The sequence below is a fragment of the Buteo buteo genome, chromosome 2 (assembly GCF_964188355.1).
Source record: "Buteo buteo chromosome 2, bButBut1.hap1.1, whole genome shotgun sequence".
Taxonomy (NCBI): Eukaryota; Metazoa; Chordata; class Aves; order Accipitriformes; family Accipitridae; genus Buteo; species Buteo buteo.
In genome coordinates, this window is record NC_134172.1 from 20,924,650 (window position 1) to 20,944,590 (window position 19,941).

Here is a 19,941-nt window from a genome sequence, read left to right on the forward strand (position 1 = left end):
CTTATTTCGTTATATTGTTCTGTGTTGTCACTTCACAATTAGCATAGAAAGGCTGTAAATCACCAAATGTGCATTTTGTTTGTCCCCATTCTTCTTAATTTTAGAGACCATCCGTGGAATGTGAGTTCATAATAACAGTTCCATCTATCTAACTGAGTAAATGTATCTCCTGCGGATTAGCAATAGCTGTTTTACAGTGCTTGTTTTTTCATGACCTAATTGGTAGTTTATCCCCATGTCTATCTGCTTTCCTGCTGAAATTGTGCTGTATTCTGTAGGCGGCTTGAAGTAAAACCAGAGAAAGGTACTGGAGGCGGAAAATATAATTTGCAAAGTGGGAAAGAGAGGACAGTATTGAGTTATCATTAAAGTGCTATATTTGTTAAGGAGTGTGAAAAAGTAATATCTTGGTAGGTCAATATTATGCACAATTTTGATTTATTTTTCTGGCACTTTTGCAGTGTTTCTTATCACTTCTCAGTCCATTCAAAACTATTACTACTACCTTAGTAAAATATAGCAGCTTTACGACTTTAACCTTACAAAGCTATAGCAACTTACAATACAGACCTTATGTTTCTAGGAAATACGGTTTTGTATGGAATCGCAGATAACTGGGTGTTTTATGTAAAAAGAAACGATTTGCCTTACATTTTCTGATGCCCTTTTCACATGTAGATATCAGAACACAAAATTTATCTTAAAATTAAAGCACTTTAATTAATAAACTTTCTTCTAACTTCTCCCTCTCCTGTAGTGTCACACATGCATATAATCCCTGCATCAGGAAATGATTCTGTAACAACAGAGAGTCCTGTTCTTCATAGTCATGGGATGTAAAAGAGAGTATGTATTAACTGAACTGAGAAGACTTAGGCATATATTGTCAGGACAGATGAGTCTGCCAGTTTTTAAACTTAAATTGCAAACTTTGCGTAGTTATCAAGACAAATTCTAGCAGCTCTACTGGTCATCTTCTGGCATGGAGTACTTCTTTCAACCACGTCCATTTGGGGGGAAAACGCATCGGTTTTTCTTTCTTTATACTTAGCCTTGGTAGTTCTCTTACTTTCTGTTCTTCTTATGTTTGTTTTCCCTGACCTTCAATATGAAGACTTAAATTTATTTTTAAAATATGTCTTTTTAAAGAAATAGCACCTGCTAGATATTGCAGGTGAACTCTTCACTGGCATCCCAGTTACCAAACATATTTGCATTGTAAATCTATAATTCTTGCCCTGATGTACAAGGCATCTGGAACAATCCATAACAAGAAACTGTTTTGTTTCTCGTTATAAGTGATGTTGAATAGTACTTATTTGGGGGGGTGGGTCCTCATCCCCCATCATTCAAACTTTAACTGAAACACGAAGCTGCTAGCCCTATGGCTGCATGACTAGCCTTCTTTCTGTATTGGGGCTTTATGATGATATTTATAGTGGTATTTATATCTCTCTATAGGGCTTTATAATAAGACATGCCTTCCTTACCTGAGTACCTGCCATGAAAAATCCAGAGTGGTAGTGAAACCTTTAATACATTTGATAAGATTGGTTAGGCTTGGTGGTTCTCCCTTTCCAGACAGCTTAGAATATAGCATGTTGCTTGGGTAGCTTTTTATATTTTATCATGAAACTTAGGGATAGAAGACATCGTTAGACCATTTAGTATAATGGGTTTATTTCAGACCCTTACAGGCAAAAATCAGTGAAAAATACTGATTCTCATGACTTGTCTTGTATGGCTTGTATCAGTGATGCACTTTACCTTTTAGCATCTTGTTATGCAAGTTACAGTATTGATCAGAAAACCTTGAGATACCTTCTGTTCTTCATGGTTTTCTTTATATAAAGCATTTCTTCAGCCCTTAATTTCTATGGATTTTCTGTACTCTATTTAGTTTTCCAATGTAGCTGTAAGTATTGAACCCTGGGTTTGTATATACTGTTCTAGCGTTTGTCATCTTCTGATTATAAAAATCATGTTTCTTCTCCTATTACTGTTCTGTTTACAGAATCACAAGTTCCCTTAGTTCCCATTGCTCTGATAGCTCATTTCAGATCGCTTGTCCACCATAACTGCAAGCTCTTACATGAAAGGTTCCTTGCGCACAGTCACTCCTAAGTGCAGATACGGCCTAAGGTCCTTAACCATGTAATGCTCAAAAATACTTTTGATTTGATTGGTTCCAGACTACCAGCCAGTCCATACTCCTACTTCTTCCTGTACTTCTCTTTTCACTACAAACCATTTTGACCAAATTTATGTAATTTAGCACTATACTGAAGGTAACTTTACGCTTACTTCCAAATAATTGACAAATACCTTGGATAATTGTGTTTAGTATTAATCCCTGCCAAAATGCAGTGTTCACATTCCTGCTCAGTAATGATTTGCTGACAGGCAGGTTCAGAGAAAATTAATTCATATAATGCATGCTTTTTTGGTTGGTGTGGGTGTGAATGTTCTGATCACTTAATTGTTACCTCTGAAGCCTAATTATGGCAAACTAAGTATCATCTGTTTCACTGATTGTTTTGGCAGGCCTGCTGAAAGGATTTTGAACCTGCAAGCTTGTGTGCTTTTTCCAATTGTTTCAACTAGGCTATATGATGCCTCTCCCTACGAAACTTGCTTCAGATTTTATGGAAAATATTCCACTAACATACAGTGTTATGAGGCTCATCTGAAAGAGGCATGCGTGTTTCATTATATGTTTGTTGGAAGGCAAATTAGCTCTGAAATATTGGAGGTTTATTTCTAACCCTTTCATGTTATGGGGATGAGAAATTTGGGGGCAATAGGAAGTTTTGGGAAGGTTAGATACTCAGAGAAACAGATGAAAGACATCAAACTCTACAGCTTGTGAGAAGTTTTTTTGTAGTTGAGAATATATTCATCACTGAGCATGTTTTTTAGTCAGTTTGCTCAAAAATAAACTAGCCTCTAGGTCTCAGTACAGCAGATGTACTTATCTGTCTCTGACTTGCGATGCATTCGTATAAACTTATTGATTTTATTATGAGTACAGAAATGTATATGTTTTAAACATATGAATGTTTGCCCTATATTTGCATTAATATTGAATATAGTTTGCTCTGTTTTGTCAATGGACTGTCAAAACCTAAGTACAATTTTTTCCAGACTTTTGGGTTTAATGTATTCTCTCTGGTGGTGGTGTACATGCAAGTGAATTTTTCTCTGTCATGTTTTAAACAAATTTTAATGCTGTAAATGCTTTTATTGTCTTTCATAGTTATGTAGGTAAGTGAACAATGTTGAAAGAAAGGGAGATCTCAGTGCAGTATTTTACTGACTTGGCAGAAAGGTGATTGCTGTCTACCTCTGCCTGTGGTCATATTTCTTGCTTATCAACGCATGAGATACCAGTCAGTCTGTCCCTTTTCTTTCTGTGATTTTTTTCAAGGCATCACTGTCTCTTTTGACCATGTTTTCTGTGAAGTCTCTGAATTCTTGTTTACGCTTAAAGCTTAGAAGCCTTGCAGAGAGAAGGAGCTCCAGCTTGATGTGTCATATTTTCTTTGCAGTACTTGTTTTTGTTTTCTTTTGCTTCTTTCAATATGAAGCGGTCATTTTTTTCTGTGAAAAATTCTCTGAATTCTTTACATTTACATCAACTGCTAGGTAAAATCACTATGTACTTTTCTGAAAACTTTAAAATATGGACCTCTGATATTTATTATGGAAAAAGCACCACTGTTTTATTACATGGCACTCGATCCAAAACGCTAGCTGATCCCTTATCTTCTCAAAATGACAGCTGATATATCTTAAAGCAAATAACTACTAACCAGACACTATTAATTCTGCCACTGATAAACTTAATTTATTAACAAGGTGGAAGGACTAACAAGGAAGGTCAAAGTATCTGATTATGTGCAAGTAATTCATCAAACTTCAAAACCCAGATCATGGCACCATAAACTAGTAAAACGTATAGCCAGTACTGGAATAGTATTGGAGGCCTTTAGAAGCAAAGTACTGTACTTTAAGAGAGTTAGCTAATTGTTATCTGTTAAAGTCTAGGGATCCCAGTGATAGGTATGTTTATATGCTGTTCAAACATAGGGGACAAATTATATCTCCTTTTTAACTCTTAATTTGTTAAATACACAATCAAATTTAGTCTTCTGGTAAAGAACTTGATAGTTCTAAAGGTGGAAAATACTCATAGAAAATTAGTATCCTTGCAGTATGAATTCAGCAAATGATAAAATTTCTTCTGCTACAGAAGGACTAGAACTCTGTAGAAGTCTTAAGTCATGTAAAATACTGATCATTTTACATTGGAGTGGTAGATACCAGTTTCCATAGTGCTTACGGTCTTGGATTATCCATTTACTTTCTGCTGTTGTGTGTTTGTTTTTAATCTATTTAATAAACTAGAAAAGTTACTACACTGTAACTCGGCAATTACAATATGTAATGTTCCCAGAAAATAGTAGTGAGAGTAAGTTACTCATTTATCCTGTTGAGCTTGAAGTCAGGCGCTGGTTTCACCAGGACTGTTTCCACTGCGTTTAGCTGTATGAGCATCAGTAACTCTGGTCATAGTTAAGGTCCACTGGATATTGGTGCCCACATAGGGCATAGTGGTCTGATTGGGTCTCCAGTGGACACATAGTAGGCTGTCACAAAACTGGGAGGAGCCTCTGAAGTATTTTTCTGTGTGTTTTTCCTGCATTTCAGTTAGGTTTATACAGAACAATATTAGAACAATATTTGAGACTGGAGGAGAAAAATGCATTTTAAAAGCCTGTTCTGTTATAGTGGATGGCCACATAGTCTAAACCCAGCACCATTAGAAGATGACACTAAGTATTAAGGGAACACTTGGGTTTCAAAACTGAGTCACAGCTGCAGTTGTCGCTACTGTCAGCACCATCGAACACATCCTTGCTTTAGGTTGTGGTGGGGGTGGCAGCACTGGCTTCCTGGCTGTCTGTCAAGCCTTAGCAGGTGTAGGATTCAGCTGTCTAGACATCATCTACTATTTGGAAAACCTGATCCTTATTCTCTTCAGGGGAAAGCACTATGTCAGGTTGGAAGTGTCTTTTGGGCTGCCAGTCGAATTGCTGATAATTAAAAGATAACATGAAAGAGAGAGGTTTTCTTCCTAGGTATCTGCTGTTTGGGTGAAATAATTTCAGTGATCTGTTTTGCTTTCTCCTTCACCTGAAAGAACAACAGTGCTTGGCTGCCTTAAGGCTTTGTAGTGTACATCATTACTTCTGAACATAACTTCTGAACTTCCCCTATCTAAAATCCTTTATGATGTTACTGTTAAACCACTGTTATGTGCTTTCCTATTCTCAAAAGTGGTTTTCAAAAATTCTGAGGTGAAACTGGGTTCTCAATGGGTTATTGGGAGCCCTGTGTCAAGGGTGCTGTGACTTCAACTCTTTTTTTTTTTTTTTTTTTTCCTTCAATATGACAGCCATTCTGGTATGTAAGGGATATGCTGAACTCCTTCATCTTTTTCTATATGCACAGGGGACAGTAGAGAGAAGGGTTTTTTTTAATCCTGGTTGAGTGCTTGTCTGAGGTTGTACAGCCATCTTCTCTAGGTGGGATCTCTCATTCCTTTGATAGTCAGCAAACAGCCAGGTATGTTATCTATGTTAGGTCTTCCTTTCACTTAACTGCCTGAAGAAAGCCTAGATACCTCATTTTGATATGGTACCTCATTTGATACCTCATTTTAAAGTGGGGTGCAGTGTCTTCTGAAAATACTCTTACAGAATTGCTCCTAAAACTACAGGAAGAGCCTAGATGACCTATTTGCAGGCTAGGCTTTTAATTTTTAAATGTTAGATGCATTCAGGCTTTAATTATTTAAATATATCTTAATATAAGAAGGAAAATTAGTAAACAGTAGCTGATGGGGTGCAAGATACAGGGAAATCCAGCTGTCTTGGTATGTCTCCACTGTTAAGTAATTTCAAGTGAACACACTCACTGTGCTTGATTATTTTGCAGGATTGAAATACAGTAGTGGAAATTGTCATTTAAGGTAACTTCTAGAATATTTTTGCCAGTGTATGTGTTTGCAGTAAATAGCTGGTGAAGCCATTGTTACTTGTCCGTGCAGATCTTAACTCTGACTCCAGAAGCTATTATGTATGCCAACTTTGGACAAAAATGAGATAATGGTTAATATGTGTGATTTGATTATAAAAATTAATTTTTGAAATGGACAAAAAGAATTTTGTACCAGTATTGTCTTTAATAACATCTGAACAATGACAGAAATGCTGATTAACGCTTTTGGGCTTTCTTTTAGTTTTGTTTTTTGGGAGTATATGTAATTTCATTACATTTACTATGCATACGTATAGAAGGTTGCTAAAAAAATTCCAAATACAAGCTTTTACTTAATATTTCATTTACTGAGAGTAATTTGATGGTTACAAGCAAAGTTAGAGATTTTTCACAAAAGCAGGTCTCTGCACAATGTACATTTAAAAGTTTAAAAGATTATTAGTCATTCTGTTAACTTTCAGGATCTCTATGAATTTCTTGTTCTTCTTGGACTTGTGAAAGGTGCCAAAAAACTGTTCATTCTCCATTTATTGTTTTCCTAAATATTCAGTTCCTAGGAGTTTGTCAAGTCTGTGGAGTCTTTTCACTGTGCTGTTTCTGCACATACTGTTAGGAAAAGGAATTCTGCATCAGAGTGTGTAGGGAACAGTCCTTCTGTCCTCTTCAGGAATTTTTTTTAAGAAGGTTTTCATGAAAAACAGACATTTCTCCTCCAATGCTCAGAAAAGTATCGGGGCATGGTTGCAAAGGCAGATAAGCTGAACTAATGGCCCACTGCTGCTGAGAAGTGTGGTTCTCTTTTTCCTTGCCCACCACCCTTAAACATCTTGGATTTTTTCTTTTCATTTGAGCGCAAAGGAATAATTTTCTACTAGATTAGTGAATTGAATTAGCTTGCTAAGTGAGTGGATGACTGTTGAAGCACAAATAGAAGAGAGAGGCCCACATAAGCACACAGTGGAGAGTGGAAAAGTGGAGGCAGAGTATTACTTTCCTCTTTTGGCTGCAGCCAGCCATTGATCAGCTCTTTCGGTTTAGTAGCATCCTTAGGAGCATCCAGTTATTGAGAGTACTGCATATTTTTAAAACAATGAGGAAAAACCAAGAGAGTCCCACTTGGCATACCTGAGGTTTCTGGATGCTTTCCAAGTGTTGAAGTTTCTTTTTCTGATCCTCATCCTCTTGTCTTTCCTAAAGTTCTAGCAATTTTCAATTAATCTTAAATCTTTTGAGATCATCTTATATAGCGGATATGTTTTCAGTTGCTGGGGTTTAGGTGGTGGTGGTTGTTGTTGTTGTCCCTCCCTCCTGTCCCCTAAGTTTGCTGCTCCCATTTAATACCATTTGAAGGCCAGAGAGCACAGAAAACAGTGATCAGTTTGAGAAATTAGGGCCAACATTTAAATCTTCCTAAATGTATAAATGCTATAACAGAGCTATTTGTAGTTACAGAAATCTGAGGACAGACAAACTATCTATTGACTCAGAAGCTTTTACTCAGCACAGCTGACCATAAAGTAATACAAAACTGTCTAAAACTCACCTTTCTACCTTTGCCAGTTTCTTTGAAGCCAGCTGGACTTTTGAAATTTTTTAACAGCTCCTTATGCTTTTGCCTGTACTAATCTTAATTGCCAGGTGGTGTAGCAGTGACCAGAGCTAACTGTGATTTTGAGGGACTCCTCATTTGGCCCTTTAAGGCAAAGTTCAGAGGTGTTAAGTGGGTGCATTGCTATTTATTTTCATAAAAATAAAATTATTATGCAAAACTCTGAATTCTCTTTTTAACGAAGAAATTAAAGCCCCTTCCTCTGTGGAAATTTTAATCTAGCATTAAGAGTTGAGGAGCTAAGCCTGCTTCTGCATTATACTTCTCTGCAGTATTAGTAGCATTACTACTTCTTCTTTTTTGCTTTTGTATAGAGGAGAAGAAGCTTAAAGTCAAGAAACCAAAATCAGAATTCCCTGTATACACTGTTCTGGAGTCAAGTGCATATATACCATTGTATGATCATGGAGCTTCAATTGAAGAGGTTGAGGAACAGATGGATGATTGGTTGGGAGGCAGGAACAGAACACAAAAAAAGAAGGTAAGTTCAAAATCTTTCTGTTGTTATATATTTTAAATGTTGATTCATTTGCCTGCCTCTTAAGAAAATGGAATATTGCATGTATACCACCACAATATTCATATAGCATTGAAGTGTAGAGAAGTATTAATTGTCAGGCAGGGACATAATGGAAAAGGTTATATCAATGTTCAATGTAATTTGTGTAATGATACTGGAAATGTTGTTCTAATAGGATGTGGTTGATTAAAATATATGAAAGCTCTCTATGGTTTCTAATATAAATACTATCCTTGTTCACTAAAAACTAGTAGAACATAATGCTGTCGAGTTTTACGAGGCTTGGTTCTTTCTCTTAATTGCAGTTAATAACATTTTGCTTGCAAGAATAGATTCTTCTTTATTTAAAAAAAAAAAAAAGCAAAGGCAAAAGAAAGAAGAAACCTTTGTTTCTTAACATCGAGGTGTAGTATCTTTTGATTATGGAACTGCTTATGCACCTTGTGCATTTCATCTGACTTACGGAAAAGTCCTAAGAATTCAACTTAGGCCTATTGTTAAGGCTCTTTCTACTTAGAGATAAGAGTTCTTAGTGGCAGTTAGTTATCTTCTGGTAAGTTTTATTAAAACATACTGGCTTGACAATGTATAGTTTTCATCTTAGAACTGAGATACGCAGGTGACACAATAAACGTTATATATCTGTCTCCTGACTTGAAAATCTGCCTTGCTTGGAAGACTGAGATGAGAAGAATGTTGTGTTTGGAGTGGAGTTAGGGCAACACATTGACTTCAGTGTCAAAATAGTGGAAGAAATTCTTGCTGTCATTTGTTTGATTCCTCTGTGCTGCAGATTTGCTTACTCCTTAGTTGTTTTCGAGCCTGTGAACAATACTCCCTTCCATTCTTAGCCAGACCTAAAATTTTTATGAAAACATTTTGAATTTTGCATAACCTGTTAATCATCTACCACTATGTGATTCCTAAGCTTCACAACTTCCCAGTTGTCAGTTGTCTCTTGCCGTTACTTTTATCTTTCTGTATTATTTAGTACATCTGCATTATATTTACTTTTATTTTTCGGTAACAAATTCATTCTGCAAATGTGCTTAGCTTTTGACTTCTGTGTAAGGGATGGACACTCTGAATCCGTAAACACTGGAGCATATTTTCACATGCTTGGAGAAAGTAAGAACTCAGGTCCTTAATTCTATAGATGAGTTGCCTGGGGGTTAAGAGTACAGTCATTGCTTTGTTTACCTTAACTCAAGAAGTACCTGTGGATGCATTCCTGTTAGTTGCATCTCTGTGAAGCAGCTTTGTCTACCAGGCTGTGTGGGCAAATGATTAAAGGAGAAAAGATGTATGTTTGTTTACAGTAGATTGGGTTGGTTGCGTGCTTGACTATCTGGATCCCTAAATTCGCTTTCGCCTCTGATGGAAATTAAGTCTGTCTTTGGATTTCCATGAAAATGAAGGAATTGAATAAAACTGGGCCTATTCCATCTATAATTTTGCACCTCCTGCATAGAGTATATAGAAGTTGTGTCTGCAGAGACACTGCTAAGAGAACAAGTTGTAGGTGCATCGTTTCAGAAACAGGAGTCACAGAAACTAAAACATATCAAAGAACTGTTATTAAAAGATAAGTAACTTGTTTTTCTACACTTACACCTGGAGGGTCAGTATTGCATCTCATCCCTTTGATTCATGAGTTTATTTTTTGAATTATATTCTGTTACAAACGGGGTTAACATTTTAGGGACAACCAGGCAATTTGCAGGTATACTGTCTGGATAAAGTGTTTGACCTGAACAAACTGTGATGAGGTGTACTTCCTTTCCTTGACAGCTAATATGTTACCACAGTGCAACATTGACATTTAATACAGTAGTGGAGAGAAACAGATTCATAAACTGTACAAAGAAATGGAGAATATATGTTACTGGCTGTAGTAGCTTGTAGGAGCTATTTGTACGTCAATATGAGAAAGTCTGTGTCATAGATTTGTATAAGATCACTGGGAAAATGTTTGTACCACAAGTGAATTGTTCTTAACTGTCATTCAATACATTTTCTATTTTAGAAAGATGTATTTTCACATCATAGATGTGAACTGGGACAGCATTCCTCTTCTACCTCCCTCTTCTGCTTCTTGCATGGACATGCAATAAAGCGGTGTGTAACATTCACCTATCAGTTCCGCTTGTCTTAGGCAAAAGTTACTCTTTCATAAATCATTTTGCCATCAGGCTTTTTCTTGGGATTGTCATGCTTCACTCATGAGAAAGCTTGTTAGCTTTTTTTTTTCTTTTCTTTCATGATAGCTCAGGGATGAGGACCATGTACAGACAACCAGGCTTGAGAGCAGTTATCTGTGTGGAAAGATCAAAGTAGCTTGATAAAGTAGTATGTTACTATGTTGTCCATCCAGAAATAAGGAAGTGGAGTTGCTGTCCCCAATGTTGGTATCCTGAGTGTAGATGTTTACAATTCATTTAATATTGTTCATGAACTACTTTGCACTGCTGACATTTGTACTTTAGGAGGTCCCACTAATCCATGGACTAGTGTTTTGGAAGTGCTAGAGTGCCCAGTTCGATAAAAATATAGATTATATTGTTAGGTTGAAGTCAGTCCCTGTGATTGTTTTTTTTTTTTCTACTACATGATGATATTTGAATACTCTGGTCCCTTTCATTTTGGTAGGAGGTTTTGGTTTGGTTTTTTTGAACGCTGGTGTAATGGCTCATGGGCTACAGTCCTTATTAGTCTGTTTACTAATGTTTCTTCCAGTTGGGAAGAGTACATTTGCGCTCTTTGAAAGAGTGAATTTGGAAGTCTAAGGTTATGAATTTAGATGCATCAAAGCTGTATAAAAGAAAAATTCAGATTTTTATTGTTCCATCTGCAACAGGAATCTGGATATTTTTTCTTACAGATATTAATCTAGGAAGTAACGTTATCATAGACTAAATAGCTATGTAAAGTTGATTTGCCAACATGGAGAAGACAATGGCTTTCAGAAGTATCTGACTCGCCATTGTTTCATTAAGGTTACATACTCTACATTTTACTTGTAGAGCAAGTGTGTGGCTTTGGCACAGCGGAAAAATAAAATGACAATTTTATTCATAAAATAAATATTACTAATTATTGATGATAACTGGAATTCTGTATTTTGTAAAGAAAAAAGGATATTTGTGTTTCTGTCAAGTGTTTGATGGGTTTAAATTTGGTGATTTCAGAGGCTAGTGTCCTAGGTTTCAAAAAAAACCACAAAAAAACCAAAAAAAAACCCAAAAAACTTTTGTTTGCTAGCCTAGAAAGATGTAAGGTTTTGCTGATCTTTTCAATATGTCTGGTAAGTCAGGAGGTGTAAGAATAAAGTGCAACTTGGAAGAAGTTAAGCTGTTGGATATTGTAAAATAATAGAAGAAAAAGATAAATGTTGATGTAAAGAAATTGGTCAAGAAGAATTGGGCAGAGAGGCTGGAATTAAGATTAATCATGATCTGGGAATAGCTTTGGAATAGAATCATAGAGTAGTTTGGGTTGGAAGGAACCTTTAAAGGTCATCTAGTCCAACACCCCTGCCATGAGCAGGGACATCTTCAACTAGATCAGGTTGCTCAGAGCCCCGTCCAACCTGACCTTGAACGTTTCCAGGAATGGGGCATCTACCACCTCTCTGGGCAACCTGTGCCAGTGTTTCACCACCCTCATTGTGAAAATTATATCTAGTCTAAATCTACCCTCTTTTAGTTTAAAACCATTACCACTTGTCCTGTCACAGCAGGCTCTGCTAAAAAGTTTGTCCCATCTTTCTAATAAACCCCCTTTAGGTATTGGAAGCCTGCTTTAAGGTCTCCCTAGAGCCTTCTTTTCTCCAGGCTGAACAGCCCCAACTCTCTCAGCCTTTCCTCACAGGAGAGAATGTTCCATTCCTCTGATCACTTTTGTGGCCCTCCTCTGGATGCACCCCAACAGGTCCATGTCTTCCCTGTGCTGAGGGTTCCAGAGCTGACACAGTGCTCAGGTGGGGTCTCACCAGAGCAGAATAGAGAATCACCTCCCTTGACCTCCTGGCCCTGCTTCGTTGATGCAGCCCAGGTTACGGTTGACCTTCAAATAAAATTAATAATTTGCTTCAGTGTTTATTGAAGATGATCTTCAAAGTAAAGGTTAATGAAAATTGCTTGGAAATGAGACCTACCATCTCTAATGGGGAGGTAAAGTTTTAATCTCAAATACAGAAGACTTTGTAGGCTAGTCCTCACCCCAGAATTCATTTAAAGTATCATCCTTACCGAAGAGCAGACATTGTTCTTTTTAAGAAGGAAAAAAATATATGCAGCTGTCACCCTATTAAGTGATCTGTCAGTTCAAAATGGAATAGCAACAATGTAAAGATACATGGAAAATAATATAAAATGCAATTTGGAGTACCAGTGTGTGTTTTGGATTGGTCTACTAATTTTAATTGATAGTTGCTTAGAAACATTTGGGTTTTTCCTGTCTGGTGTCTGAATATGATACAGAACATGTTAATGTACTGTTGATTACTGTTTCCATAGGGTTTAAGTATTGAAGTAGATAAGGAACAGGCTATAGAGAAGAAAAGCATTTCCTTCTTAGGCAAGGTAAAATGATCTACCAAGGAATGTAGAAAAAGGAGTGTTTTCTGATTTTTCATGAGGTTACATAGCTGGCTGAAAATGTGCTTATAGTGTAGTTATTCTTCTGTCTTAGTTTGAGAACACACTAAGTTTATGTCCCTAAGGGGCTTGTCTTGCTATGTTGTTACTCTTTACTTAAAACTGGATATTAAAAGAAAGTGAGCTATTTGGAGATATTCAGATAATATTCAGTATTACAGAACTGAGAGATAATCTTTCTGCATTTCTCTGCAGCAGTGATCCATACACCTTTAGGACTTTTTGTATAGTTTTGATCATTGCACTTTTCAGAAAGAAAGAAAAATTAACAGGAAGACTAGACCAGCAATAAAAAGAAATTTAGAAAATCATATTTATGAGGAAAGGTTAAATAGATGGTGCTTTAGACCAGAAGAGGGAAGCAGTTGGGGAATAACTGGGTGCATGTTTTTTTCCAGTCCATTCTAGGCTGTTTTAGGTAAAATGATAATCATTTATCATTACTTACTACCTTTCATAAATTTGGAGAGAAAGAAATATTGAATTTAGTTTGCAGCCAGGATGTTTAAATTGAGATTTGGGAACACCTGTAGGGGGAAATGCCTAACTCTAGAGCATGTTACCTAGACCATTTATGAAACCTTCCTTTGACCATCTATCCTGTTCTTAAACTCCATCTCTTGAAAATAGTGTGAGCAGAGTCAATTGTATTTGAGAGCATGGAAATGAAGTAATGAGACTCTTGAGGGTTTTTTTTCTATATAGAAAATCATATACTTACCTAGCACTAAATTGCATATTCATATAGCAGTGTTTACACTATACATGCAAACTGCATGATTACGAAGCTGAGAGGAATTACTAAAAGCTCATTCTCATGCTGATAACAAAGCTCTTCAAAGCGAGTACTGAAAAAGTTTATTTCTAAAATTATTTTTGTTTGTATGAATGTTTTGTTTGAATATTTGTACTTCCAGATTAGATCATCTTTCAGGTTGTTAAGAGAAGTAGCTTAATTTATTTTGCTTGAGCTTCTGATTTTTTTTTTCTTTTCTTTTATCTGTCACCAAAAATTGACTGGAAAAAGTGTTCCATGTGTGCTTGCTAGGAATTAAGGGAAATTTAGAGGAAATGTTACCATGGGCTTCCATCTAGGTTGCATTATTTTGTGGCCTGCATATGTTGTTAAGCCACTATTGCATTACTTTGTATCCATTTAACCCTTTACCGTTAAGCAACCTATTATGAGGACTGGGAAGAAAAAAGAGCAACTTATTAGAGGACATGTTTTGTTACATCTGATCTTGTTCTGTCCTTTCTAGAAATATTCATGCAAGAATATATATTTACCATTTCTGGAACCATTCTATTGATGAATCATTGCCAAGTAATTTCTCTCCCAGTGGGATTTCTCTCATATTATTTGTTCTGGTTTGATTTTACATGATTTGTAACACACGTTGTTTTCATGAGAGTTCATTGTTTATGTGAATAATGTTGTTGTTGCATGAAAATCTTGACCCTTGAGAAATCAATGGGAGATTTATCGTTGTCTTCAGTGGGAGCAGGATTATAATTCCTTTTGGTTTACAGATTCCTCATCTTCTCCCACTGGAATCTCCTCTTCATTCCATATCATTATTTGACTCATTCATCTCTGAAGATAGAGTTCCACGTTCTACCTCAATGAGAGGTGAATACTTTTGACCTTTTGATATTTGCTTGCTCTGTAAAGGGGAGATAAAGGTGGAGAAAGACAGTGCCTGATCCCTTCCAGCTGGACCAGATGTATGGATAGAAAATAATGTTTCTCATTATTTTCGTTTTTCATGTTATCCTGCAGCACTTCTTGGCATTTGGGTGATTTTGATATTGCGGGAGCACCTGGCTTGATTTTACTAAAGCAGGAGTAGTAAAAACTATTTCTGTGCACAGAGCTTGGGAGGCTTAGATAATGTGGATCTCCTGCATTTGCTACACTACTTTTTACTCTTACATTAGGATTAATAAAAATACTGTGAAACGAAAGTATACGTAAGCATTGTTTTTATGCAGTTTATTGGTAGATGCTGGAAACTGTAGCTACTATTTTTTCCAATTGTTGAACTGTAGGCTGTGGTCATCTTGTACTGAACTCTTTTCTGGTTAAAATGCAGTTTGTGTTTTTATTTTTCTCAGCCTGGGCCATCAAAGCACTGTGTTTCATAGATAGGATATTGATAACCAAGTGAGCTTTTTAATCATGAAGGTTTTATTTAGAAGTTGGCTGTGGAACAACAATATAAAATACCAACTTTAAATGTACCAAAGAGGTGTCTCTGCTTTAAAACATTAAAAGACAAAATGCTATACAAATGCTAAATTATTATTTTGTTAGTTTAAAAAGTATAGTTTTGACAATTAAATCTTATTCATCTTATAATCTTGCACATTTTGTAATTGCCAGCTAGCCTGCCACCTGCTCTCTTCTGCCTTGAATCTTTCCACATCTGTGCTGCTTTGAAATCTGAGTATGGTTTTTCTTTAGTAGCAAATAACATGGTGCTTGTTCTAATCAGACGTCATATGACGGATTACCTGAATACAGTTTCCAGGCTTTTAAAAAATGTTAATTCCTTAAGCAAGCAGTTTGTATCTTAGCAGGATTAAGGTGCTGTGTAAACCAGATGTTTTAATAAATTGGTCTTTAAGGGGAAGGGTTATTCTAAAACTGAAACAGTGTGCTACCTGAGGTCATCTAGTTTTGAAATAACTTTAATTTTCTCTTTCTAAGCAGTGAAACAAATATGATATCTGAAAAGTGTGTCTGTATCCTAAATCTCTTTTATTCCTGGGATAGGTACAAGTAAGCAACTAGCAGTCTGAGGTTCTTCATGGTGTCCTACTAGTGTGCCTCGACCCTGACCCAGAGGGATTGCTATAGGTCGAGAAAGTAAATCATTCTGTGTGCCCATTGAATTTAAGGCTCTATATTGAGACTGCCAGCAACCATACCTGTTAGTGTCAGTTATGAAGCTATTCACTAGGAGCTAGTCTAAGCTCATAATACATTTTAACCTGAGCTCCAAACTCTCATCAAATAATGATGACTTGGAGTCACTATTGATCTGGGCCATATTGAATTTAGTAACCCTGAGGTGAAAATCTCAGTATTCTATTACCAAACTCTTCAGCAATGTAGTGTCACTGAAAAGACACTTCATTTAAAAAAAAAAAAACAAACAAAAAAACCCCAGAAAAACCCACAACACCCAAACCTCTGTATTAGGGTGGTACTGAAAGTGTTAAGTCAGAAGACTCCAGGCTTTCCTGTGGTTTATTATGCTTTGTGTCACTACAAATGTTATCGACTCAGCCTGACTAGAATATTGCGTTTTGCATTTTAAAATGACTCTACAGTTTATGTCCAATAGGTAACTTCTATAGTTATCATATTTACATTAGTTATTAGTATTTAAGAAAAAGCTACTTTTTTCCTATATACATACTTTTTAAAATAGGTTTTTAAGTCTACCTATATAACATACTAGGGCTCCTGCCTGAGGTCAGTGAACAGGTACAGAGCAATATATACATGTTTGTTCTGTGTGACAGAATGATATTGATAAAATATTGATGGTAACAGTTGGGACAGTGTGAAGAAGGCACCCTTTTGTTACATACTGTGTTTGTGAAGTAGGGAACAGGACTTGATTTACCAAAACAGTCCAGGCACCTTGGTTATTCTAAAATGTTTGTGTAATTTTTTTGTCCCATACATATATATTAGTGATTCTATTCCTTCCTCTCTTCCTCTTTGCTAGTCACCAAGTCAGTCAGCCTAATGAACAAAAGAAAAGTAGAAAAACTTCGAATTTTTCAAGTATAATACTTAACAGCCAATGTTTTTGTTGGTTTTATGGCTAATCTTTTTGTTTCTTTATGTGACTGTTGAACTAGAGCAGCCTATTTCTAGAAAATTAGTGTATTTAGCATATTTCTAGCCAATTGGTGTATTTTTTTAATTTTTTTTAGAAACAATACATATATGTACTCTTTGAATCATCTTTCCTTAAATGCAGACAATTACCTTCTTTTCAGTCTTCTGTCTTAAATATTTAAGCCTCTATGGTCTTAACTTTGGACCTGAATAGCTTTAAGGAGAGAAGAAATGTGACTTTTAAAAAAATACTATTTTTAATTATTGAGTTTTCCTTGGAGAGGATGACCCACATCTTTAAATCTAGAGTAAGTCCTCTCTGCTTTTGAGCTGTGAATATCAAATCATTAGGGTCAGAAATCTGATTTCATCTGCAGTATTAAACATGCAATGGTTTTAATCCTCAGCTTTTCTTAAGGAATAATAAAGTTATAGGATGATGATGATATATTCTTTGACTAGCATCTCAAGTTGGTGTTTTCAGTGTTATGGCAGATATACATCAAAGAACAAATTGTATTTGTAAATAAAAAGTGAAGAAAATAAATTCTCCTAGCAATGGATTCAGAGAAGATAGTTGTTATGACTGGGACAAATGCCAGAAGTAGTAAGCATTGAACCAAGAGTTATGGAGTTTTGCCTAAAATAGGTCAGGAATATAAAAAGACTGTGAATAAACACTAACTGAACAACTGCTATGTAAGAATGTGCAATTTGTGTTTCCTTTTCTGCCTTTCTCTCTTCAACCTATTAGGTTGGATAGCTTAACAAAGCATAGGAAACTTTCTTTCTTTATTCTTGTATTTACAGAAAGTAATGGTGTATTTATAGAACATGTAATTCAATAATGTTCTGCTCTCAAATGTGCCATGCTCAGGCTGGCTAGAACTAGTTTGGGTGGAGAGGTGTTGTAATCTATGCAAGCAGGAAAATCATGCTATGAGCCTTTAAGGAGAATATTAAAAAGCATCCAAATGATCCAGAGAAATGATTTGATATGACAGCCAGGGAAAAAGTTTTTTTGGAAACAGTATGTTTCACTGCACAACCAAAATTCAGTCTAGATTGCAAAGGAAACAGCCAAAATATATGTTTTCCTAAGGACATTTCCTAAAGATAGTAACAATATGTTATATAAACACTTATACACTAGTTAAAAAAAAAAAGTAAAAAAAAAAAATCAGCCATGCATATGTATTGAATTAAGGCCATACAGTTGAAATTTGCCTGATATTTCCTGATCTTGATTCAGTTTTTAAACTTTCTGTCTAATTAAATATAGTAGCATAGGTTCTTGTCTTGTACAGACAAGAAGAATAATACACTGATTTCAACACCTTGCTATAGATGCTGTGGTGTCAAATTCTAGCTTTCAGTAGTTTTTCAACTGAATCTGTATTCCAGAAGTGATTGATGTGACTTGCTGCTGTAAGTCAGTCTGACTGCTTTTATATGTGTGTTTTCTGTATGTAGTCCTCAGTTTTTTGAGTCTGTCAGTTGAAAACTACCCAAGAATTCAAGTTAATTGTGCAAAGTGTTAATCTGTGTGGACAAACACATAGGGTTTTTAAAATGCAGTTCTTTGTCTGCACTGGGCATCACTATAACTTCTGTTTAGATACCTGCCTGGGTCCAAACTAGGCTATATGGCTTCTATTACATTAACTTTCATAACTCGTCTTGGACTTCTTAATTTACCTCAGGTCTTGAGTCCTGTTTCATTTCTGAGATTGACATGATAGTTGTCTATCACAGAAAGACATGGTAGTTGATATAAGAGAAACCTTGTACCTGTGAGGAGAAACAGGAACTCAATCTTTCCCAGACAACCGTTGAAAATCTGACTCTTGTCATTGGCAGTGTCTCTTCCATCCTGAAGCTGATACCCATTTTACAGAAATTTGCAAGAAGCTGTGCAGTGCCTTTGTAAATATTTGTCTTCATTGCACTGTTTTTGTCTTCCTCAGCCTGGGAGAGATGTAGGAAAACATCCAATGTGACTGCTCTGATTTAGCCCAGTTGGGGTTAGGGAGTGGTGGAAATCGTGATTTTTCCTTGGCAGTGCTCCCTCCCTGTCACCTCCCAAAACAAAGTTACTCCTGTCTCAACTACAAAATGAAGAGTAGAGAAGCAGAAGGAAGAGACTGTAGTTGCACATAGAAGGGGTAGAAGCTGGAGGAAGGTGTGAAAGCTGGTTAGTCACTGTGACCTTGTCCCACTTTCTCCTGCCCACCCAACAGAAGGGAAAGGGAGCAGTCCAGTGTTGACACAGTGTATCCTTGGAATTTTTCCAATAAATGAGAGGCAAGGATGATAAATGACCCTGAAATGGGATTTTCACAGAAAGTATTTGCAGTTTATGCCACCAGCTTCTGTAGTGCAGTTCACTGCTGCTCTTTTCATCTTTTCAATGTAAATTTGAAGTCTGGACTGCTGCAAAACAGTTAGTTACTTTTCTTGGTATGAGTTTAGCTATTTTTAAATTGGAGAATGAAGTTAGCTTCAAATAAATCTAGTTTTAATTTGTACATGTAAATAAATATTGATGTTTCTATATCTTATTTTCCAGACAAACCAATTAAAATCTGGTTAGATTCAGCACCTTGTCTTCTTTCACAATGTGCAGTGCTGCTGCTTTCCTTTCCTTCCTGAGACCATGACTATAGTGGAGTTTGGTCAAATTTATTTATAGAAATTGCCCAGAAATTGTAATCTAGGGTAAACTTCAGCAACTAAAAATAAACTGAACAATGTGAGAGATGTTTGGCTTCTCTTTTCCCAATAAAGATAAATATGTAATCCTGCCTTGCCAAGGAATGATTTAATACTACTGATATAAGCATTTTGCCACTTAAGAATTTTCAGAGAATCTCAATCTAGTTATTAGCCATTTTCTGTATAGTTTTTGACAGGCAGGATGCAGTCTTGAAAAAATCACCTTTAGTCTTTGAATCCTCAGTTCAGCACACTTAAATATGCAACTGCGTTCCATTTAAATGAAGAGTTGTGTCCATACTTGAAGGTAACTTGTATTGGGTTTGTGTGGCAAGGTTTTGGTAGCTGGGGGGCTATAGGGGTGGCTTCTGTGAGAAGCTGCAAGAAGCTTCCCTTGTGTCCAATAGACCCCATGCCAGCCCGCTCCAAGACGGACCTGCTGCTGGCCAAGGCTGAGCCCATCAGTGACAGTGGTAGCACCTCTGGGATAACATATTTAAGAAGGGGAAAAAGAAAA

The 19,941-nt window shown here is 36.3% G+C and overlaps 1 protein-coding gene across 1 annotated transcript in view; it reads left to right on the top strand.

Moving 5' to 3' along the window:
• Positions 1-19,941, top strand: part of DNAJC1 (DnaJ heat shock protein family (Hsp40) member C1) — a 114,991-nt gene that overhangs the window by 62,086 nt on the left and 32,964 nt on the right. The window contains exon 8 of the mRNA XM_075047756.1: positions 7,987-8,153. Within this exon, the coding sequence (XP_074903857.1) occupies positions 7,987-8,153 (167 nt within the window). The remainder of the gene's footprint in view (positions 1-7,986; positions 8,154-19,941) is intronic.